At 43.9% G+C, this 25,421-nt stretch overlaps 1 protein-coding gene across 3 annotated transcripts in view; it reads right to left on the bottom strand.

Annotated features, from left to right (window-relative positions):
* ANAPC1 (anaphase promoting complex subunit 1) overlaps window positions 1-25,421 on the bottom strand; it is a 70,422-nt gene that overhangs the window by 37,018 nt on the left and 7,983 nt on the right. For all 3 annotated transcript variants that reach the window (XM_024213916.3, XM_024213915.3, XM_024213917.2), the window contains exons 6-19: window positions 24,246-24,328; window positions 19,632-19,705; window positions 16,248-16,396; window positions 15,050-15,270; window positions 12,348-12,557; window positions 9,289-9,384; window positions 8,690-8,780; window positions 8,520-8,585; window positions 7,427-7,564; window positions 5,368-5,508; window positions 4,924-4,984; window positions 4,126-4,313; window positions 3,195-3,269; window positions 1,362-1,627 (exon numbers count right to left, since the gene is read on the bottom strand). In XM_024213916.3, coding sequence (XP_024069684.2) covers window positions 1,362-1,627; window positions 3,195-3,269; window positions 4,126-4,313; window positions 4,924-4,984; window positions 5,368-5,508; window positions 7,427-7,564; window positions 8,520-8,585; window positions 8,690-8,780; window positions 9,289-9,384; window positions 12,348-12,557; window positions 15,050-15,270; window positions 16,248-16,396; window positions 19,632-19,705; window positions 24,246-24,328 — 1,859 coding nt within the window. The remainder of the gene's footprint in view (window positions 1-1,361; window positions 1,628-3,194; window positions 3,270-4,125; window positions 4,314-4,923; window positions 4,985-5,367; window positions 5,509-7,426; window positions 7,565-8,519; window positions 8,586-8,689; window positions 8,781-9,288; window positions 9,385-12,347; window positions 12,558-15,049; window positions 15,271-16,247; window positions 16,397-19,631; window positions 19,706-24,245; window positions 24,329-25,421) is intronic.

Raw genomic sequence — 25,421 nt, forward strand, 5'->3', positions numbered from 1 at the left:
GCCTCTGATTGATGAACTTCAACTATTGAGTGTATTCTTATTTAACATGTCTGGGATGAGTAGGCTGGGCATGAGGAGCAATGCGCTCTCTTTCCTTTCCTAGCTAACCATTCCCCTGACACATATCTCCCCTTCCCCCACACACCAACTTGTGATTTTAGGCTTTTCTGAATGAGATTCTGTGGCCATGGGCTGCTTTTCCCCACAACCTTCACCACCAATACTAATCTCAGTGGTCTAACGCCTGTGTCCCGACAGCTTATGCTAAATATTACTGGCAATTAGTTGTTAAGGCCAAACACACTGGGCTTGGCTCTCTGTACAAGACATAAAATACAGACAGTTTTTCCCCTGTGGGATTTGGTGGGTTGTGGGATGAGCTTGGATTATTTTTTGGGTTGCAGACCAAAGACGTTTGAGAACCATTAATCTAGAGAGAAGAATGGTCTAAACACAGAACTGGAATCCAAGAACCTCTGAGTTCCATCCTGGTTGTGACATGGACCTCCCTTCTGTGGCTTTGGACAAGTCATTTAAGAACTCTTCCTCAGTTCCCCCTATTCTGTAAAATGGGAATAACAGGGGTGTATCTGAATGGATTACCTAGGGAGGTGGTGGAATCTCCTTCCTTAGAGGTTTTTAAGGTCAGGCTTGACAAAGTCCTGGCTGGGATGATTTAGTTGGGAATTGGTCCTGCTTTGAGCAGGGGGTTGGACTAGATGACCTCCTGAGGTCCCTTCCAACCCTGATATTCTATGATTCTATGAATGCCAATTGTAAGAGGCATTCACTACAGCTAAACATTTTTTGACCCAGGAAGTTCTTGGACACTGACACACTTTCTCTGCTTGCTGAAATTTGTAAAGTTTGCTTAATAAGGAGAAGGTTTAGGGGTGACTTGATCACAGTCCATAAGTACCTACAAGGGGAACAAATATTTAATAATGGGCTCTTCTACTTAGCAGACAAAGATATAACACCCTCCAATGGCTGGAAGTTCAAGCTAGACAAATTCACACCGGAAGTAAGGCAAAAAATTTTACCGGTGAGAGTAATTAACCATTGGCACAATTTATCAAGGGTCGTGGTGGACTCTGCATCACTGACAAGTTTTACATAAAGATGGGATGTTTTTCTAAAAGCTCTGCTCTAGGAATTGCTTGGGAGCAGTTCTTTGGCCTGTGTTATGCGGGAGGTCAGACTAGATGATCCCAGTGGTCCCTTCTGGCCTTGGAATCTATGCTCCACTTTAAAGCTTATTCCCAAATTCACTCTCAAAAACAATGTATGCATGTCATAAAGAGACACCGTGCGGTATAGGACAGCTTGAGTTCATTTCTGTGACTTATTACTGGAGGTACCTTGCCAGCTGAACAAGCAGTACAACAAGCGAACGAATGCCTTCTCCCATCAGGCTGTTCAATTTAAGCTCCTCGTAGATCAGATGAAGCACAAAGAAAATAGCAGGAATGTGGGTGAAGAGAAGCGTTGAGGAATCCAAGCTGAGGCTGGGTGAAAAGTCATCTTTTGGAAATGAAGTTTCCAATGGATCCAACCGCAAGGCTCTGGCCAGAGGGTGAGACTCAAGGTTTCTATGGTAGTCCGAATTGAGCAGATATTCCCAGTCCTTAGGCAAACAAAGAGAGAATGATGTATAGGTCCCTAAATATATCCTCCCTCTCCAAGAGAGTCCTGAACTGTGATGCCTTTCATTGGATAGTAGTGGTGGCGGCGGGAGGGTACTCATGTAAAATACATCAATTTACAACAAAATGTTCAAAGTGACATGATCTATAGCAAACATGAATGAACATCATTAACACTCCAAGCTACTTGGCAGAGAGACACACATGTAATTCCTAATTGTTGAAGAGGCTGGCAATTCTCCCAGTAAGCTGGGACCTAGGGACCACCCAGCCCTCAGACATTTCTGCTATTAATTAAAAAAGGTACTAACAGTTCTCAGGCTCTAATATCAAAAATCCATTAACTCCTACATTCTCTGCTCCATATAGTACATCATGATGTAATGCTACAAACTGTATAACAGCATGCAAGGCACCACTATCCAAAGTCTGTCCAAAGACAATCAGAAAAACCCAGATCTCTCAGTTTGGCTTCTCGCTCTTCCCTATTTCCAACATTTTGTTATTTTAATTAACAGATCTAGAGTAATCAGATTGCCCCCCCACACACACACCCCCAATCCACCATTCTGCCCACCAACAGTGCAGCCTCGATGTCTCATTTGTCCCACTTTCTTCCGCACTGTCCCTATATATGGACCATGCTTCCTGAGCTGGTCCAAAAAACTACTCCCTTCTATTTTAAACCCCTCTTGAAGGTCCACTTCTCCTGTAGCACATACGAGAAACTTGCCAATTATGCCTTCTGCCAATAAAATAGAATAAAAAATAAAATACAGCGTCTTCGCTCCACCCCACGCTGCACAAGCCTTTGCTAACTGCATCTCTTACTGACATGACATCATCCTTTGCTTCCTACCCCCTCAGCTGCCTTATTACATCACTCACGGTTCAAAGGTCACTCATTTAGGTCCCTTTGTCCAACTGCACAGAACATGTTACAGGATTGAGGCCGTAGTTTGTACGCTCCTTGGCATGTTTTCCTTCTGCGCTGGAAGGTGCCTGGGACACCTTTGGGTGATGATTAAATAATAATAAAGCAGCTGAGGCATTACGCTGTAAAGAACTTTTGCTTCTGTTTCTGCAGAAACTGGCCACTTCAGCCTGAACTCTTTACTAAAATCCATAATAATACGTGCAATTAACGAGCTGGGGAATTTTATCCTGCTGGCTTGTTAAAATGTACTGAGCAGACAGGGATGGGACAGACTATTAGTAAAGGAACAGAGCATCTTGGGAAGATTTCACATGTTCTTGGGAGCAATATTTGGGCATGCTAATGGAATGAAGTATGAATCAAATAAGAACTACTAACTTATATGTTGGTACGTCTGAGATGATTCCCCTAGTGAGGGGGACAGTGTTAGACACTGCACAGACAGCTGATGACACTGCGTCCTCCAAAAACTTACAATCCCATGCAAACCCCATTTGAAAGTAGCCAGTCAGAGTTTGCTTCCTCTGATCTGCCTGCATTTTAAAGGTCTGATCTTTTATTCAATTGGTAACCTGCTTTTATTTTTAGTAAATGCTGACTCCATCTCTTACTTCGTCTGATCCTGTCTCGGAAGGTCTAGCCTTCTTGGGAGCAATGACAGGGGAAAGGGATCCTTCAAAATCAAGCTGAAAGAAATAAAAAGGCAAAATTAACTATTGTAAAACCCCTGAAATTACATACATGAATCACCAACAAGAACTAAAGGTAAAATGTAATGTCTCCACCAAAGTTAAGTATTGTTTCTTGTCATAGCATTAAAAATTACATCCTTTACTTTCCCATAAAATCACATACAACAAAGAAGGGAAGCCAATTATCTATGTACAGAAGCCACAAGTGCATTTGGTTTGAGAATTTCATATTCTAACTTGCTAATATTTAGTGTTTTGGGGGGGGGGGAGGGGAGAAATGCTGATATTAGTGCTGGGCTCATTCTGCAAATGCATTTCAATGGACTTCATTTCAGTGGTGCATGCCCCTGGAGTTTGCTTTCTGCGAATATACTAGCAAACAAATGTTCTGACAGGAAGGTCCACTGACACAGAAAGCTGAATGAATGCTCCAAAGTATTACAAGTATTTGCACTGCAAATCCTGTTCTGAAAGGTCTATGCATCCACTTGGAGGCCGGAACTATGAACTGTCACCTGTGTGTTCTATCAAACCAGCATGAATATTAACTATTCACAACTGAGAATGATCACACTTTGAAAGCAGCAGTATCAGCGGTGAAAGGGAGTGTATGATCCCCATAGACAATTGTTTATATGCGGCCTAGGTATTAGCACGATGGGCACAATTGGAAAAGTTCATTTGATAATTCAGAGATGCCTTGTTTAAAACAGGTTAAGGCATGCCTGCTGCTGAACTGAATGTATTTGGATAATCATCTTGAACTTTGTGAAATTATTAATTATGCAAACAATTAACTAATACTAATATAAGCCTAGAAAACAAACTACAAAGTTGTGAGTTTACTTACATTACGTGTCCATGCCAATCTGTCAGTATTGTAACCCATCATATTCATGAGGCAGGTTACAAATAAACTCCACTCAGAGTGATAACTTGGTCCTCCGGGAGCATTGTAAGCATTATACCATTTGACAAGCATTTGTACCGCAATCTCTTTGGGCAGGATAGACTTAATTCCTTGTAAACATCTTTTCACTGTTTTGGGGGGGAAAGAAAATGTTTATACTATTTTGTCACATCCACGCTTGTATAATGGGGCCATGCCCATGACTCCACAATTACTGTTGTAAACCCATTTCGAGCCCTACTTTTGGCCCTCTGATAACTCTGTCAAAAAAAAAAAAAAAAAAAAATCCACACAGTTCAGCCCTGCCCATCTATTGGCCTGGAAATTTCCATGCATAATCTCAAGCCAAAGGAAAACTTGCTTCCAACTGCAAAGCAATCAGCCACTGTTCAGTTTTAGGACACTGGAAATGTAATTCTAAACATTTTTTTTGCAACATGTCCCTTTTTTGCTCACTCCTAAAGTTGTGTTAACAGATCAAATGTCTCATGCTCGTACTCCTTAAATAACAGTGTACACACTTATTTTAGGCCAGTTTGTTCCCAAGTTACCAGAGAATACTACTGGCTATGAACCAGTGAACCTACAGAGCATAGCTAGATATAGGTCAGCAAGTCTGTAGCTGATCACATGAACTTACAGCATTAGGTGCCGCATCATCATGGCCCAAATACTACACTTCACAGTTGTATAATGAAGTGTGCAGCTGTGTTTTAGGGGTTGGATTCTGTTCCTTACCTAGCTCTGAGGTGGCGATTTCAGGAATGGTAATCCTAACCATGGAGCTATTGCTGAGTTCCTGTAAAATAAAATAAATTAAAAAAAAAAAATTAAGTCAGATCACGAGGGGCATCTTCAGATAAAACCAAGATCACAGTCCATCTATACAGGAAGCTTTATACATTAAACTTATCCATAACACAGTTCTTTTTACTAAGCTTGAGACTTTCAAGGTCATGGGAGAGCTGTTGGACTTATAGGTACTCGAATTCCTGTAAGTGATAAGAGATAGTTTTCCTAAAAAGGACATTCTATAGGGTAAGCATGTGCACTGAGCATGTGGAAGTGCAACATCGGTCTGTGAGTCAGAAGCTCTTTGAAGAGCTTACTACCCGGGAGAAACCAGGGCTCATTATACTTTGCTCACCCTGTTTCAGAAACAATCCACAGGAAAACACCTACCAGAGTTACTCTGTTGTGAACAGGGTCTCGCACAGCGTGAATGAAAGTTCCAAGTTGTTGGAAAGTACAATCATCAATGTAAGAGGAGTCATGAAGTTTGGAAGAATCCCTCAACTCTGGAACTGGAGACAACAGCACTCCCTGCAAAGGGACAAAACAATAATTAAAAGCTGAAATTGTGGGTGGGTAAGGTAACAAGTCTGGGCTCTGCATATTCTGAAACCAATCCTCATCCTTCCATTTTAGGGTTTCCAGTAAGACACTAATGACTAGGTATGATGCTGGCAGACCAAGCACCAGCTCATGCCAAAGCCCCTTGAACGCTGACAAACACACAGCTGGAATCCGTCTGGCTCACCTGTGTGTTAGAATTGTTAAAAACAGATATTAGAATGATAAGAATGTGTCTAGTGTTCAGATTTTATTGAATGCTTGTGAGTTGCTGCCAGCATTAATCTCACTTATAAGATCTGTATCCCATATTGTAAGGTAATATTTAAGTGAGCCTCTCTGACTGTGTAAATGACCAGGCAGAAGAGAGACATTAATTAGCGTGAAGGGCTGATCTTCAAAAGAAGGTGTTATACACTTCCCAACAGGAAAGATCCATTGACACTAGATGGACTACTGTGGGATGTTAAAGAGAGCAAAAGATATTTGTTGTGGATTATAGAGGCTTCTAGTACCTTTTGAAGCTTAAGATTTTAATTAATTTGCGTATCTATCTTTACCCTGTAAATAACTCTCTAAAGTCCTTTTCCTATTTAATAAATCTTTATAGAGTTTACTATAGGATTGGCTAGAAGCCTTGACTTTAGTGTGAGATCTACAGTGCAATTGACCTGGGGTTGGTGATTGGTCCTTTGGGACTGGGAGTAACCTGAATGCTGTGATCCTTGGCATAAGGGACCATCTAACACACAGGTAGGCTCGCCTGGATCAAAGTACCCAAGAGGACCATGTGTGACTCCAAGTTACGGCTATTATAGTGCCTGAGGAGTCTACGCTTGTTAATTGCTTGGTGAAATCGAAGAACAGAACTCTCAGCCAACGTGGGGGTTGTGCGCTGCTTCCTAAGAGGGGGTACTCATGCTCCTGAATCACTGCAGGCAGCGTTATACTAGGTATTGGGAGAGACATGAGTTTAAATGACATTGTCAGCTACTTAAACATTCTTGACAGCACAGTGACAAGAGAGTCATGCCACCTCCCTAGTCTCCTACACAACTACCACACAATGCGCATCTCCATTTTGACCGATTTACACTGACACACATCAACAGTGACAAGCTGAATGTGGCAGAGGAGTAAGGAACCACACGACTGAGGCAAGCACGTTGAGGAGCAAGGGCTAGCCGACTTAGGTGTCAAGAGCAAAGGAAGGAAGTGGGGTTTGAGCTGCAGGAGATGGATGGGAGACGCCGAGCAGCAAGAAGTCCCTCTGTGACGAGTGGTCACAGGCTCGTCAGAACAGAGATCTTCTCTGACACACCACGAGGGGTTCAGCCCAGTGGCTCTCCTCTCTTCCCCACAAGCATAAAACCCATTTCCTCCCCATGCTCTCAGGGGGCAGGTGGCTCGACAGGGGGCTTCGGTGGGTTGCTGCTATAGATTGTGGCGAGGGGCTGGGGAAGTAAGTGGAGTTTGAGCTGAGGAGACTGAGTGGGAGAAGCACAATCACAGGCTCAATCTCACGGTTCTCACAACATCCACATTCACTCCCCAGCAGCACTCACAGCCCAGCCTCATACCCAACCTGGCACCCTGTCCATACTACAGAGTTCTGCCAGCATCGCTCTGTCGGTCAGGAGGGTGGAGAGATCTGATCCCTGACCGACAGAGCTGGGATGGCAGAAGCCCTAGTGCAGACGCAGTTATGCCAGCAGAACTGCACGGTTATGGGTACGGTTTGTTTCGTTGGAGGGGGCAGGGAGATGCAGGGAATGAGCTATACCCAGAAACGTGTACCCAGCAGAAAACAGACTCAGGCGCTCAGCGACATCATGGCTTTTGCAAGTATAGAACAAACTTTTTCAATAAAACAGTTCGCTTCTCTCACCTCCTCTAAGGGCCCGAGGTGCTTATTCAAAGGCTTGGAAGGAGTATTCAGGCTATCCAGAGGGGTGCTCGGCCGAGGCATTTGGTTCGACATTGTCAGCGACGGTGCTGGCAGTCCAGGAATAAAAACCTTCCCTACCTTTTTATAAAAAGAAATGGCTAGTTTTAACATGCAAACTCCTCTAACGCACACACGTTCAGGTCAATGACCGTAGCGGCAGCAATTATTAATACTTCAAAGAAAAAGGTTAAGAAAATTGGGTATATGGTGAAATTCAAAAATCGATAGACAAGTCCAAAGTTGTCCCATTTTAACTCCTTTTTCCCCAAGCTTTGACACATTACAGTATTTTCCAGTACTACTTCTATACATTTCCACATGCTTGCATCACTGCTGCACATTTAAGTCAACTTAAAGTTATGACAGTTTCAATTTAAAAAATTTACTTTTAAACAGTATAAAAATGTCTAGAAAAATCTGTTTTGCAGTTTCCAAACATAAAGCAAAAAGCATATTTGTCTTTCTACATAAAATAGGGTTAGCTATTTTTAAGTTAACTATAAAAGTGTAAAAAAGAAAGTACAACATAACAACAGTCTTTTGCAAAGTAACAAGTTTTGACATTTAAAACCCATTGACACGTCATGAGAGACTGAAAGCTTTTAGCTTTGGAGAACTTCTGCTTACTTCTCATATTTATAGGATTCTCTTTGTTCTTAATAACTCAAAAGCTGGACATGAAAACCTCACATCAAGCAACATTATCTCCAGACCTAATGCTTTTCTAATTGTTCGGAGGTGTCAATGACCCAAGAGCAACATTTCCAGCACTGCAGGAGGCAAATCAGACCCCAACTCCTGCTTTTGATTAGAATTGATCCGAGGACCTGCCCACCTCCCCAGGAAGTTGACATCCGAAGTCTCCTAAAATGGCCTAAAGCAGTAACTGCTGTAGCAGCTTACTACATATCAAACACACTTGACATGACGCTGGTAACAGAAGTCACAATAGCCCCGTTGTGACATAGGAAATTTCAAACGTCTTTCCCTTGGGGTACTAAGAATTTTAACTTGATTACATGATGGTACGTACCCGAACCACTCCAGAGTACAGCACCAAGTTCCCATTGCCTTCCAGAACCAGCAATGTGTCAATGCTCTATAAATACCAAACAGTGCGTTAAAACATCTTGTATTTGAGTAAACACTACATTTAGACACTGAAAGTACACCAAGGTTCTATATTTAAACACACATGCTTACCTCCACAGGGGCTGCGTCCTTTGCCTGTATATTGGTAACAGAACCAAAGATCAGCTGTGACTTATCGTTACTCTCTTGAAACTTTACACAGCTAAATATTTAGGAGGGGAAAAAAAAAATTCAACCAAAAACGTTATATACCAGAAACTCTCTCCTATGTGGTGTTATGAAAGAGGAAGAGGACATTAAACAGTGATGTATGAGAACTAATTTTCACAGTGGTATCCTCCCCTCCTTTTTAACACAAGATAACACTGTTTCTACAGAATCTCTAATATGAGGAATGCTGGTTTTTCCGCTGCTAATTAACATCATTCAAAGTAATAATCTTTGTTAAATTACCCAGAATACTTCTAAGGGTCTAGGGTGGGGAAAGCAAACATGCCACTGGAAGGACAATGAATTTTTTTTTTAATCTTAGTTTTATTTAAATGCCCAAACTTGTGTATGCCATAGTTGCACACATTCATGTGACAGAGAGACACATGCATCACATTAATGTAACAGACTTCACTATCCCATATCTAGCTAGTTATTTTTATAGTGCTAACATTTATTCAGCAATTCACAGGGACCCAGAAAAACCCACATATGCTCACCGCAACTGGAGCTGGGATTCCACTAAAAAGCACAAGAACTTTTGTCCACAAAGGTCAGTTGTAATAAACACTTTTGAGGCTTGGGAATTCTTCTCTCTGTCAATATTGAAACAAGAGGCAGTGATCAGCATAATGCTTTGGCTCACTGCTCTAGGGTCAGTGGAAGAGTGTTACTGAAGAGAATATTAAGCACAGCAAGCTGTAAGACACGGCTGGACATCAGCCAAACAGTGGACTGGACGGCCAGAGTTTGCCCACCCCAATGTGTGTCACTATTCTAGAAATTAGTATTCCTAGATCCCAACCTGAATGCTCCCTAGTTTGGGGCACTCAGGGCACAAGTTTACCAGCCAACCCTAGTGTCAGGTTTGTTTTATCCTTACTTTTCTGTTTGATTCCAAATGTTACTGCTCTACTTCGGTTTCTACCTTTGGGTCATATTTGCTCAAAGGCAGCTGTCCCCCACCAAAAGCCTGCAGTAGCTGCATGAAGCCTCTTTGAAGTGAACAGCACCAATTTCAACCACTTAATAGCATTCGAATTTGTATAGTGATCTCAACAGTAGCATTGGCATTTGGAGTCAAGCTGGCTAAAGGACTTTAGTATATGATCATAATGAATAACAGTGCTGATTTAGAAGGGAGGAACGTTGCCTGGTCAGGCTTGCTTTTGTGTACAGTTTGCACCTATTATAATGTGCTATGCATCTGAAGAAGTGAGGTTTTTACCCACGAAAGCTTATGCCCAAATAAATCTGTTAGTCTTTAAGGTGCCACCAGACTCCTTGTTGTTTTTGTAGATACAGACTAACACGGCTACCCCCTGATATTATAATGTTAGCGCTGCTGCCACGGTATCCTTGCAAATGCCCAGCTGAGTCCCCAGTGATACCAGCACTGATCACTTCTCACAGGGGCTGGAACAAGCTCCCAGCCACCAGCTGGGCACATGTTCACCACCAAAAACCGTCAATGAACAGAATCCCTCCTAACTGGTGCTGATGGCAAAGGAAATAAGATTCATACACTCATTTTGCTCAAGCAGGAATTGGCCCTGCACTGCCTCTCTTGCACTAGCTGTGCTCCAGCCCTCTAGAACCACGTGAGCTCCTCACGCAGAAAGCTTCAGCCCATGGCTTGGCATTGGCTGCAAGGATATCAACATTAGTAGTATCTCCACTTTGGGCAGCTCACTCGGTATTCTGCCGAGCACAACGGCAGCAGCACTGAACACCGCTCGTGATACTCCTGTGATTTTAGCTACTTTGTTTATTTATTTATTTAGCATCTTCACTAATGATCTAGGAGAAAAAGAGCATGCTAATTACATCCACCGATGATACTGAGAGGCGCTGTAAACACCAGAGACAGCAAAATAATCAGAAGGTGCCAAGAGACTTACAATTATGGCCAGGTACTAACAAAATGACGTCAATTTATCACTGAGGCATTACTGCCAATAGGAAGGGCTGGCTCGCAGTCAACCCAATTGTAACAGAACTCTTTTGGATGGGTTGCGAGCAGCAGGGATTTGAAAGCAGGTCTCTGTTTTCCCAGGCAGGAGACAGTCATGTCTTCAGATCCAGAGCTCCTGTTCTACTGCTGATAACCCAGCCAGGGTGTCCTGTTTCCAGTGGTGGCGCAGAGAGAGATTTCAGCTGCAGCACATCTTGGGCTCTTGGGATGAGCTTCCCAGCCGGAAGTGTAACTCACATTTACACAGCTTGGTTCTCTGTCCCCAGTCTAGTGGCTGGATCAGATAGTGATCAATAAGCCAGCTACAGCTTTTGAGCTAACAGATCTGACTCGGAGCTGAAAGACAGCAGAGGCTCATGCTTTTCGGTTCCAGGTTCAATCCCTTTGGCTGATGACCCATCCAGGAGCATTTGCATTATACAACTCCCATTACCCTTAAGGACCAAAAAACTAAGCTTGAGACATTCCATCGAACACATCGGATGGAGCCGAGACTCGAGAGTAAGAATCCTAGCCGACAGTATCTGTAGAAACTGACATTCCACTACCCCTATTACCATATACTCAAGATCTACTGTGCCACTCCCATGCACAGAGGACTTTACTCATCATTGGGATGGAATGCAGCGGCTATTTAACAGCACACAACTGCTTGGGAGAAAAGTGAAGGATATTTCATCCTCTTGCAACAGGAAGAAGAATTTAGATAGGCAGAATGTAATTACCCAAATAGGAGTTTGGCTACGACATTGTGGTTAATACGATAATTTGTTTAAAAGAGGCATGGGATCTTTAATGTCTTCAGATGGGGAAGATACAGTTTGATAGCTCATCAAAAAGACAGCATCTTCAAAACCAGAGTGCCGCATATCCCATGCCAATGCATTGGTTCAAACACTGACCTCCTGGGAAGAGTGATACCTACTGAACCACCCACAGCCCTTCTGCAACACGCTGGTACTTGAAGGTCTCACATCAAAGTAGCAATCAGACACAACCCCGCTTAGCTCATGAGATCCGATGTGACAACAATCCAGTTTAGAAGGCTACAGGACACAGAGGTTAACATTTAAAAGTGCCCAAGTCCCATTTTCAAAAGCGAGCTGGACACTTGGGGTATGTCTATACTTGCAGTTACACACCTATGGCTGGCCGGTGTCAGCTGACTGTGGCGTGCAGGGCTCGGGCTAAGGGGCTATTTAGCTGTGGCGTAGACACTGCCCGAGCCCAAATGTCTACACCGCAATTAAACAGCCCCTTCGGCTCACGGGACTCAGGCTGAGTCAGCTGACACGGGCAAGCCCCGCGTTTTTAATTGCAGTGTAGACGTACTTTGGGAGCCTGACTTTCACTGAGTCTTAGTCTCCTAAGTAGTTTTTGACAGAGGGACTTAGGCACTTTTGAAAATGTTACCCAACAATACTAAACAGTCCTTCGTTATGAAGCACTACGGTGTACTCAGTCGTACACACACCTGCTTTAAGAGGCAACAGCTTGCAAAAAGTTTGGACTGAGGACAATTTCACTTTAGTCTTTGTCAGTGGAAACGCAGGTCTAGTTAAACCCAAATATAAGCTTCCAAACCTCATGGTCATGATGGTCTCTGTCCACAGATGGTCTATGCACAGCTCTGGAACAATTGGCTCAGTTTCTGGAGCAAGGAAGGAGTCGCTGGAAGCACTGTTTGGAGAATGGCTCACACTGTGCCGCCGTGGCGACTGGGTGTTACTGGAAAAGTTGAATCTCTGCACTCCTGAGAAAGATTGCACCCCTAAGGCAGGAGAGTGAGAACGGCTGCAAAGCAAGACAAGGGCCATTACTGAAAACAGATCGTAAAGTCAGGCAAACTCAGGTGTGTGCAGCAGAATCCTTTTCCACAAGGGGAGCCAGGGAACTCACACACTAGCACTGAATTTTCTCAGTTGCCAATTCAATACCAGCCCATTTGCTCACAGGAACACACCAACCCTCCAAATAGTTTGCTAAATACTTCTGGCAGAGGCTTGGAAAGGAGGGGGGGGAAATAGAAAACACTCCGTAATGCGCAATCAGGTTTGTGAAAACCTATCCCCAGCCTGCCCAGTATAAATATTACCGATTTTAAGGGCAGTTCTGTGTTTAGGCTAAAAGCTCTGTCTTGAGCTGTGCTGCAAGTGGAGAGCCCTGGCTTCATGCGCAGGACTTATCTAAAGTGCAAGTGGCTGATTCTTGAAGGAAATAAAGCTCTCTCGGGCTTCCCGAGGGAGACATAGGAAAGTGGGTAACAAGATAGTAAAGTGCACAAAGGATGTTGAGCTTCCACTCTAGAAAGATGCCACAATGGCCGGCTGAAGGCCATTGGTGGGCATGGAGAGGACGGAATGACCTAAGGTGCATCATTCTATGTTTCTAAAATACCTCACTATCCCTACCAAGGCCCACAGGATGCTGTGCGAGATATTTAAACACAATACAACTAGTTTTAAGAAGTCAGCAGAAACTCAATATGAATACAACTGATTAAGGGGAAGGGAAGGAGATCAACCACGTGAAGAGGGTTAAAAAAAGAGACTGCAGGGAAGTTAGAAATGGGAACCACTGATGGGCAAGATAAAAACATATGAAAAAAGTTGAGGCAGTTACCGAAAAAGAGAGAGAGAAATAGACCAGTGATATTGGGGAAGCAAATTCCACAGCCTTGGATTAACTTCAGCAAAGGTGCCAAGCTGAACTGCAGCAGCTGGATCTCAGAGTGGAGGGCAGCGTGGAAGCTTTGTGTTCACAGGTATTTGCACTAAAGGAGAAGGTTGCGATTGTAGATGGGGTCTACACTTTTACAGTGCAGTTCTACTCTAAAAAAGCAACTATGTTTAAATGGCACCTTCATATCCAGCTATCTACATGTGTCAGGTCTGCTGACTTAGGGACAAAAAAATATGGCTTTGCTGCTTTTTCCTCCTGAAAATCCTGTAGAGCCAACACAACTAAGAGTGAGTTGCATTTGATTCCAATTTGCAACCCAGAGTTGTTTACTCAATGCCAATCAGTTACACCTGTGTAGCCCATTGAAGGCAAGGGGATTGTAAGGAAGGACCACATTTGGTCTGCAGAACACTTATTCCTGGGGATGATGCACATCATGGAAAAAACCCAGCTTGACTCAGAGCACAGGCTGAGCCTGAGGGCTGGCCAGCAGTCCAACATCAAGAGGAGTTTTTTTGCTTGTTTTTTTAAATAGGGTGGGCTGCTCTCTGGTCACCCTTTTAAAGGTGAGAAGAGCAAAAATATACCGTATTTATATGCAAATATCACCAGTAATCTGGCTGAGGGAGACACTACCCAGAGAATAAAATTCTAACTTTCCTAATTTTGAAATTTGTTTTTATCCTTTGTGAAACCCTCCCTGTTAACGGGAGATATTCTAGCGCGTGACATCACAAATACCAGAGGCCTACGCAGCATACTGCAGAAGGCAAGGGACAACACATACTGATGCCAGAAACTACCCAAAATAGATACATTCATGTTTCTTACATGGCTCAGTATTGTCAATTCACACTTAACATCCTTTCAGCTTGTTCCATAAAGTAAACCCAGTCATTTAATTATCCCTTGAAGCCAGAACCTTTATTTGCAATGGCTGACAATTTGGGACAATTTTATCCCAGTGGTAAAGATAAAAACATGTCAAGTCTTATTTTATAATTCTTGACAATTGGCAGAACATGAGGCGAAAGCAGCGGACATCTGAACTTTGACTGGAAGAGCTGCCAGGCTGCCACTTCGCTCTGTCTACAGCCCAGTGATGTAGCCAGCTTTCTCACTGAGTTAATCAGGCACCATTGCAATGATCAGCTGTAAAAATCAACAGAAAAAGGAGTGTTCAGGAGTCGAGAAGACTGTCTCCCATGCCTCAGTACTGCCCTGCCTATGAATGTCAATACACGCGCCGAGGCAGCGCAGGTGAGAGGGTGGATAGCCCAGTGGCACTGGGACTCGGGAGACCTGCACTCTGTTCCCAGCTACACCACAGATTATCTTTCTGACCTGGGACAAGTCACTTGGTCTCTCTCTGCCCCAGTCCCCCAGCTATAACATGGAGATAACAGCATTGCCCTATCTCACAAGGACACTGAGAAAAAATACATTGAAGACTGAGAGGCTCTAGGACACTATGATAATGGAGGCCAAGTAAGTTGGATAGATAGGTACCGTTTTAGATGTTGTATAGAGTCTATTGCTAACCCTGCATCAGATGTGCTCATCTTTTATGCGACTAGTTAACACACAATCCATTTAGCACCCACCTAAGAGCCGCCATGTTGGATATGGAAGGCGAGCGGGAGTGCACGCTGGGTGACGACACCGACCTACTCTGGCTGTGAAGAGAGGAATAATTCTGGAAAGGGGAAGCCATGGGTGAGTCTCCTTTCGAGAGACTCCTGAGGTGGGCGGTCAAAGAGCTGCTGGTGGCCACATGTTGCGGCGTCCCCACCTGCTCAGAGAACTTTAGGACTGTGCTCTGCTCCTGGAAGAGAAAAGAAGCTGTACGTCATAAGGAACATGAGTGGGTCATAGCAGCCCGAGTGCCCTGGGGTCACTGACCAGCTGTTTACTTCACCAACACAACTCAAGTTAGATGTCACACACACAGACTCATTTGCTGCTAGACTTCTCAACCCTGGGGTCTAGTTAGTAATGCTGTAGCAGATTCTGAAGATACTATCGTTCTCCAGGGACACAGACATTTCAGTCAAGCCCTAAGTGAGGTGGCTCTCATGCAGTAGCCCCACAGAATGGTGGGGAGAGCGTCTGCTTTTCCCCTAGGACTCCTGCATGGAGCAGGGGGAGGAAGACAGCAAGCAGCAGGGCTAGGTAGATTCTCCCTATGTTGGCTTTTCAAAAAAGTGAAGAAAAGAAGGCAGGAGTGCAACAGGGCCACTAGACCCACACTGGAAGGAACAGAAGAGCCATGGGGTAACCCCCTGGGACTCTTGCCCGTGGCCTTGAGAGAAGGAGGTGGGGGTGAAGGAAGGAAGGGTGGCGGTCAGCTCTCCCTGACTCCCTTCATCTATTGTTTGTCTCTTTCCCACAAGTTTTCCACCTGGCTCTTAATGGCAGCCAGTTGTTTGTTGCTTTGAGATTTGGCAGATCTTTCGTCAGCAGATTGCCAGGACTACAGCCAAAGGGGCATGATGACAAACGTCGTTTCTCACCCATCATTTATGTGGCTGGTATATCTATGCCCACCCAGACACCCCACTCACCCCCAGAAACAGCCACCATTGCTTAAGGCATTTAAACAACGAGTGTTTGGGAAACCCGGCATCCTTAAATCTGGAATGGAGAGATAACTGAAAGAGGAACTGCTCCTCGGAAGTTCCATTGTTTTGATCTAACGCTATCCATTATATGGACTGGATTGTAAATATTATGAGTTTTCACACACACACACACACACACACACACACCCCTTCCATCTTTAAGTCAGCAATTTTTTCTTACCTCTGGTTTTACTCTACGAAGGGCCCAGACAGCATGCAAACTCTGAACGGTGTCATAGGTCATCACAATGGAAGGCTCCTCATTGAGGAACACAATGCGCAGTGTGTAATCAGCAACATACTGTACTCTAGCCGAGCCAAACACACCTGCTAGAGAAGTAGCGCTCAGGTTAACCCCATCTAAATCAGAAGGACAGTTTCTGTAATAGTGTTATTAATTACACAAAGCTACCATTTCATGTCCCATTTCTGTTGCAACTTTGGTTCTTCCCATATAAATTCCCTCGCTGGGAGTGTTTGGCCGTTAAGAGCATATAGCTAAGCACTCAGACCCGAGGGAAAAGGCCACAGTTCGTTGTGCCCAAGGCATTTCAAAGCAGTGTAAATAAGAGGCAGCATTAACTCATGGCTAAGGCACTGGCCCGGGACTCAGGAGACCTGGGTTCTGTCTAGCCGGGAACACAATCTAACACAATCCAACGGCTGGAAGTTGAAGCTAGACAAATTTAGATTGGAAATATGGCATACATTTGTAAGTGTAACAATTAGCCATCGGAAGAGCTTTACCGTGGGCAGTGGTGCATTCTCCAACACTGACCATTTTAAAATCAAGACTGGATGTTGTTCTAAAAGTTCTGCTCTAGCAATTGCTCTGGGGCAGTTCGCTGGCCTGTGTTATACAGGTCAGACCAGATGATGACAATGGTCCCTTCTGGCCTTGGAATCTATCCATCTATTCCCAGCTATGTGACCTTGGACATGCCCCCTCTCTCTTCCTCAGTTTCCCCTTCTGTAAAACACGGATAATGATGCTGACTTCCTTTGTAGAGTGCTTTGAGATCTTCAGCTGAAAAGCACATCACTATATCTGCATGGCCCTCCCCAGTGCTGGGGTTTCGCTACTGGCCCATCCCTTCCCTGCCCCCCTTCCTTTGTGTGGGGCACAGCTCGCTCTGCCCCCTAGCTGTTACCAAGTGAATGGGAGGCATTTCCTCCTACTCCCCCACTGTCCAGCCTGGAATAGAGAGGAGAGGGAATAGGCTGGGGCTGCAACTTCAAATGGGAGTTGAATGTTGGGATGACAGGCACCCCCTGCCCCACATTTCTCCCCATTCTCACTACCACCAACCTCCCACACCCCCCCCTCTCCCACCCCCCTCCTGGCCTGCCCCCCCCCCCAACCCCTTTCTCCTCCCTACCAACAATCCATGGCCCCCTCCCCTCGCTGCAACCCCACACCCCTCTCCCTTTACTCGTTCACTCTTCCATCCCCTAATTCCCCTTCTACTCCACTCCAACACACACACACACACACACACACACACACACACGCCCATATTTCTCCTCACTGCTACAACGCCCTATATTCTCTAGCTCTGCACCAAAAAAACTGATCAGACTCCGGAAACATTAAGAGCAGCTCATACGAGGCAGCCCTTGACCAAGCAGCCCTATGATTTGCTTGCTTTTGATCACCCTCAGTTCCATTGTTCAGGATGAATACATCATCCTAACCGCTTACTAGAGTCTTCCATCTTCCCGCTATTTAATTAATTAATTTAATAATACCACTAGTGTATAATCAAAGTCTGCATGTGGATTTTAGAGCACTTTAAAATATCACATTTAAACCAGAAATGTTGGTCAGAGGGCAAAACTTCCAAAAGGAGCCTCTGCAGAACGCAGGCAAAGCAAGGAACATGCACAACACACATTCCTGGAAAGCTGCCCAGGGTAGGCCCGAACTCACAGTGCACGGCTGCTCAGGGACGTCTAAGGCACGGACAAACTGGGCACCTGCCCAGGGCCCCCTGCAGACAGGGAGCCCCAGCAGTGAGGTGTTTAAAAATAAGATTATCTAGTCTTTGACACATATTGAATCCCGTATGTTTCAGGAAACTGAATTTTCAGATGTCGTTCATGACTTTGCTGCCCACAAATCCAGACAGTGATGTTTTTAAAGCAGCCGAATACCTGTAAAATTTTTCCTATTACCACTATGTTGTGTTTTTTAAGGCAAGAATTCCTATTTATTTCCTACCGTAATATGGTGGAGGCCCCAATTTGCACTGTGCCCAGGGAACTCCAGTCATTAAGATGGCCCCATGGGTGCTCAAATCACCCCAAATTTAGACCACTAACCCCACTCCACACCCCCAAGAGGACTTGCAGATTTCAAGACAATCCAAGTAAGCATGTGGCTTTTAGAGCACTTCGAATAATCAACCTTTGAACAGCAAGCAACGCTCAATCTTAACTATAGCTACAACTCTGCTATAATTTCAAGAAGGATGTAGTTAGTGTGGGGAGTCAGCTGCAATGTGAATATCGTGACTCCAGACCCAGTAACATGTGGGTCAATCACCACAGCTCAATGACAGCAAGGTTTCAAATGTAACCAAGCAAGATAGCCACTCTCTTTCCTTTGTAGAATCCCTCCTCGGTGGCCAGCCGTTCAAAGAGGTCTTTTTAGATACCTTAAATATCCTAAAGCTACAATACCAATTACAGGGTTTGTCTACACCAGGGGTACACAGACCCCTGGGGGTACACAGACCCCTGGGGGTACACAGACCCCTGGGGGTACACAGACCCCTGGGGGTACATCAACTTATCTAGATAGTTTTACAACAGGCTACATAAAAAGCACTAGCAAAGTCAGTAAAAACTAAAATTTCATACAGACACTGACTTGTTTATACTGCTCTATATACTATACACTGAAATCTAAGTACCATATTTATATTCCAATTGATTTATTTTATAATTATATGCTAAAAATGAGAAAGTGAGCCATTTTCAGTTATAGTGTGCGATGACACTTTTGTATTTTTATGCCTGATTTTGTAAGCAAGTAGTTTTTAAGTGAGGTGAAACTTGGGGATACACAGGACAGATCAGACTCCTGGAAGGGGGACAGTTGTCTGGAAAGGGTGAGAGCCGCTGATCTACACATATGCATGCTGTGCAGCAAGGCAGGTTGTAAATCTACACCAATGCACACATGGAATCTTTCACTGCATAGCAGCAGGGTCCATGTGGACAGTTAGCATGTGGCAGACGAGTGCATTATAGATTTACACCACAGCTTGCCACGAACTAAGTATTCATATTGACAAGTCCTAAGTGACATGAAATCCTAATTTAATTAACTTCATATAAAATAATTTAATGAATATGGCTACAACACTGCATACATGAAATCTTAACAGATAAGCAGCTAAAATAATCCATTTCTAAATTCTTAAAAGAGATATTTGAAAATTCATTAGATTGTAATATATAGACTATAAGACGGAGAAGGTAAACTTTCAATGCTGTATTCAAGAATATTGCTGCTGAATCACTCTTTTTTTTTTTTTTTTTTATTAAAAAGACAACCTACCTCCAGACTTACAGACAAGAGGTGTTATCTCATCTAAAGGATGTAGCATACTGAACATAGTGGGCAAAGGTTCTCTGGAAAGGAAATGGAAAAATATATTTAAAAATCAAGCGTTAACAAGCTGTAAAATCTAACAGATGGATCACAAACACCCACTGCAATTTTAACAGTCAACTCCTCAAAAATAAACAAGTGACATATATGTTCCATTAACTACAGTTTGAATGGTTCATCTAACACATCAATAAAAAAAAACCCAAGCTTTGTTTCTCTAGTACACTTTATCTCGGAGCAGCTGAGAAAACTTACACTGATATTACTATATAAACTTGGCACACTTCACCCACCACTGAAAGGATGCAGCTATTTAACAGCACAGAGCAATGCTTAACAGTTCAAAATAGGAAATGAGGAATCCAACTGAAATTGCCAGGGAAATTTAGACAGACATGGAGTTACCAGATAAAAACGTGGCAGAACACACAGACTGAGGAGCCAAGAGATCTCAACTGACCACCACTAACATGAATGTCAGTTGGAAATCTCATTTGAAAGCTGAAACGTTTTGTGTACAACTGCCTTTTTACCCCACAGTGTAAAGTAGGACTAGGTTCCAAGTGCTGGTGTGCATGCTCAGAAGTGAAGTTCTAAACTCTATTTTTGAGCTTTTTCACCTGAAAGACTCCTTTTACACTTAGCACATGCCACCGGAGAAGTTTTCTGAAAAACATCAATAGGATTAGAGAAACCGTTTTTCTATTCTTATGGACTTTGACAGCCAGTAACCAAAAAGCAGCTCCGTTTTTTGTATGTTCAAACTGGATTAGACATGTAGTCCTTATGGAGAACACACGACTTTCACAAGTCTGAAAAAAGTGGAAGTTCTTAATTTAAAACTTTCGAAATGCAGACTGCTAAATGATGGGTCACTCCCTAGCTATTTAGAGCACACTTCTCACTATGGCATCTCAGCATGGTTAAAAATAAGAACCACATACCCTGGGACGGATGCACATAGCTCCAAGGCAGCTACGCAAGCCACTCCCTAAATCCAACCAACGCCGCATCCTGGCTTTATGCCGGCGTGTACCAACTTAAATCATCAATGTCAATCATGATTTAAACTGGCGTGCAGGAAACACTGATTTAAATCATTTATTTTAATCCTGCTTTGCATTTGAACTTATTTTTCCTAAAGAAAAGGTAATTCTCATTGACTGGTAATCACTAAAATATGTTGATTGGCGGCTATAATTATAGCCTTTACAAGACGTTTGGTATTTTTTGCTAAGCAGGAAGATACGCATTTATTTAAGCAATTATACAGCTTAACATACATTTATTCAGAGTCTTAATTTTTACTTTTTTTTATTATGTGGGGAAATGGTGAACAACATGTTTCTTATTGCGACAGGGTGCACATGGCCCTGCAAGGCCCCCTGCTGGAGGCCCCGGGGTACTACCACACCTCACCCCACTCCACCCCACAAAAGGAGCAGCGAAGGTGGGTACAATTCAATAAAAGGAGCTGCTGGGCCTGAACAGGTCAGTTCCTGGCTGGGACTAGAGGAGCGAGGAAGGGTGCTCCTTGCTGGTCAGAGGAGCTGGAGAGAGAACTAGGTGGCACTGGCATCCGGTGAGGAGGAAGAGGATCTGAGAAGTTCTGCCCCGAGGTAAGGGGGAAGAGAAGAGGGCTACATGGGAGAAGGCCCAGGGAATAGCAGCAACTAATTAAAGGCAGCAGTATGTGTATGGTGTTTATAGGGTCCCTGTGTTTGGACCTGAAGCAATGGGCAGGCCCAGGTTACCCCACCGGCCACTGGGAAGAGGACACGGCTCTGTCGGAAAGCCTACGTGAAGAGCAGGATTTAAAGGGCCCAGAGACGAGGCTGAAGACTCTAACAAGAGCACACCAAGAGTCCTTGTTGGACCTCTGTTACCCTAGAAGGGGTTCATCCATTTGACTGTGTGACTTGGCCAGAGGGCTGAGCCACTGAAGACCTGCCTAGCGAAATCAGCAACCTACAAGGGACATATAGGAGTGGGAAAGATCGCAGTACCACACCTAGCCATTAGGAGGCACTGGAGATGAGTGCCCCCCCATCACGCTTATTTACAAGAAAATTAATTTTTTTATTCATGATTTGAATTAAGCTGCATTTGGAGGGAAATTTGAATTCAATTAAAATGACACAAAAATTGCATTTTACAATTATTTTTGTTAGACAAACCTACCCTAAAAGTGCTGGATACCAACTTGTTTTTTTACCATCCAAACACGTTTTGCATTTAAAACTAACTGGTTCTTTAAACAAAAGTAGTATTACCTGTAGTTAGTGAATTGAATTGATTGTTCTGGTCACCATGTTTTTCAAGATTTTAGAACCGGGCGATCTCATTCTCTCATTTTTATTCAGAGATGGGAAAAGGAAAACAAGCTTCCATGGTTTTTTTTAAACTCCTAATTGGTTTCTCAACTTTGAATGAACTAGTTGAACAAAGGGAAATGAAGAAAATATTTTCTCTGCACCTGCAGAGGCAACTACTGTCAAAAGCGGTTTAGCACTTCAACAAACTCTGGTTCTAGGTTCTTAGCCAGTGACTTCCACCAGTTCAGTGGTTTGACTTCCTTTTAAACTTCAGCAGCAAACATGCACTACAGTACTTGAATATGGACTTTTAATTGAATGTAAGTGACAGTAATAGACTGTAGTAAGTTTAGGCCTTAACACAGGGTGTCAATTTAAAACTTAATTTGAAATAGGTTTATTTTTAAAAAGAAAAATGTATTTAATTAAAATTTAAAAATCCATTTTTTTAAAAAAACTCTGATAATTATCCACCCTGCTTTACACTTATTGATTAGGGGCAGAATCCTAATCCATCCCTGGCTGTGTTGATGAAGGAAAGCACACACCGAGGTCAGAGAAGGGGTTCTCAAGCTGATCCCCAGTGTCTTGGAATTAGGGAAGGAGCCAGCCGCTCTTTCTTCGTCTATCCCTGACTGAATTTCCCAACCCACCATCATTACCGTGACCCCAGTCCCAGGGCAAAAGATCACAGAACCCCGTAGTAATAAGGTCTGGTAGAATATTACTCTGCCTCCCCCTGAAGCTATGCGAAAAGAGGCTCTGACCTTTGTCAGGCCTCAGCATCATCCCCAGCCGCTACAAGCCTCTCCCTTCAAATTCTTGATATTCCACCCAGCTTCCAAGCCCGTCTGACCAACTCCCCAAAATCCCTGACCCCTTTCAGATGCTTAAACCCCACCTCCTGTACTGCCAAATGTCCTAATAAATCGGGTGCAGAGGCCTAAGTAGTGGTGAGAGTCCCGAAACGGTGCACAACTTGAATGGAGAGTTGTCAGGGAGATGTATCCAGTTTACATGTATGTATCCAAGATAGATACATGTAAGACTGTGCTGACACATCCCATGGCATGTAGGATACACGTCGCTACACGCTGCAGTGAAGGGCCGTGTGCAGCTACACCTGGCAGTACAGTGTAAGGCTCCTGACGGGGGAGGCAGCAGGTCACTAGAGTGCTAAAAATCGCTGTGTAGACACGGGAGGCACTGCTTGGGTGTGCAGAGAGCCACACAGGGTATATATCCTGTGGCTCTGGCATGTCTGTACTCTACTCGTCTAAGCAGTGCCCTACCGTCTACATGCTATTTATACCCATGCTAGCTGTGCGCCCATTGTCTGCACTCTGCACATCGCTGTAAATGTAGATGTAACCCAAGACAGCCCTGACACCTTCACCTGCATTTGCTTAACAGTGCTATAGTGATTGGAGTTGTACAAAACAGCTTTATCAACATTTTTATTCCCCCGCCCCCCAAGCCTTAACATGTAGCCAGATACGTAGCAGTGCAGCCCTAGCCACCAGACCAAGCCATGCAGCAAGTTATCTGTGGGAGTTTTCTTTGCAGACACAAAGTGGATGAAATAATCCATTTACAATTTTTAACACCTACTTTATACACTAACATTTTTAATGCACAATTAAAGTGGAGATTTAAATATAAAGAGGCAAGAAGTGCTCGACCTTACCTTAACAAAACCACACTAACCCTACATTCCCGCTAGCTGCTCTCTCTCCACACACAGGCCACAGACACCTTCCCATTGCCAAATACACCTCAACTCTTCCCTTGTGGGTATGTGCATTACAACACAGGCTTTAATTTCATAACAGAGCCCACACTGACATGTCACCAAGGAGGGTCTTGCACCAGGGGATCAAGAGCAGAGCAGAGCCTCCAGCTCGTGTAAGAGAATCATGCAGGACGGACACTGCCTCCAGAAGCTGAAAGTCTAATACTGTGTTTGACATGTGCAAAGGAGCTTGATGGCAGTGTTCAGACCAATGTGGGCATTGTAACCGAGAATGTCTTTACTCTTTCCACATTTACATTCTAAGTCTTACTTGTGCATGGAATGGGAACATAACTCAACATGTCCCAATGCTCTGATGCGTTTCATCATCCACTTTGGTAGAGCACGACACTTGTACTAAAAGGACAGTTAAAATTTCATCTCACTGCTTTAAATTAGACAACTTATTCCACAACACAACAAAGACACTCAGTAACCACTCTCACTACATACCTGGGTGGACTCAGAGGGACTTCATGTGAAGTACTGCTGCGTTCAAACAACAAGCCATATTTTGTTGGCCAGACATTCGCTACCTACAAAAAGACAGAAATATTTAAGAAACTGAATGGCTCATATTTAAAATGCTCCTGCACTTGAGCATCCAGTTACGGTAAAACCAAAACATTTAACCATTGTTTAGGGCAGAATGCAATGTTATATATGTAACACAAAACACCTTCTGAAAATAGGATGACAACGTATATGTGCTTTACCACATCCTATTTCTGAACACAACCAATATACAAATGTGAAAACATACCAAGAACAAGAGAATAGGTCATTAAATTAGTGTTAGACTGACAGCTTCTCAAGAGAAATATGCAAAAAGAAGCCATGTTTTCTGACCTATATGAAAGTTTCAGCATCTATCTATCTAAAGGTTTTGTACTGTGACCCACCATTTAGGTTGGACATTAGGAAAAAATTCCTAACTGTCAGGGTGGTTAAACACTGGAATAAATTGCCTAGGAAGGTTGTGGAATCTCCATCTCTGGAGATATTTATGAGTAGGTTAGATAAATGTCTATCAGGAATGGTCTAGACAGTATTTGGTCCTGCCATGAGGGCAGGGGACTGGACTCGATGACCTCTTGAGGTCCCTTCCAGTTCTAGAATCTATGAATTGTAGTATCCAAGTATCTTCCATGTAAAATAAACTGGCAATAACAATGTTCATAGTGGGCTTCAGAATCTCTGGCTCTTCTTTATTTTTCAGGTTAGAACACGGAATAGAACAAAGTCTTCCGAGTCTCAATCCAACACCCGATCCACTAAGCCAGGGATCGGCAACCTTTGGCACACGGCTCGCGAGGGTAAGCACCCTGGTGGACCGGGCCGGTTTGTTTACCTGCCGCGTTGGCAGGTTCGGCCGATCGCGGCTCCCACTGGCCGTGGTTCGCCACTCCAGGCTCGCAGCCCCCATTGGCCTGGAGCGGGGAACCGCGGCCAGTGGGAGCCGCGATGGGCCGAACCTGCGGACGTGGCAGGTAAACAAACCAGCCCAGCCTGCCAGGGTGCTTAACCTGGCGAGCCGTGTGCCAAGGGTTGCCAATCCCTGCACTAAGCCATACCCACTTCTGCTTTGTCACACCCTCACTTGTTAGTACAATTATTAAAAATTCACAC

This window comes from Terrapene carolina, unplaced genomic scaffold (genome assembly GCF_002925995.2).
Source record: "Terrapene carolina triunguis isolate 2854851 unplaced genomic scaffold, T_m_triunguis-2.0 Scaffold132, whole genome shotgun sequence".
Taxonomy (NCBI): domain Eukaryota; kingdom Metazoa; phylum Chordata; order Testudines; family Emydidae; genus Terrapene; species Terrapene triunguis.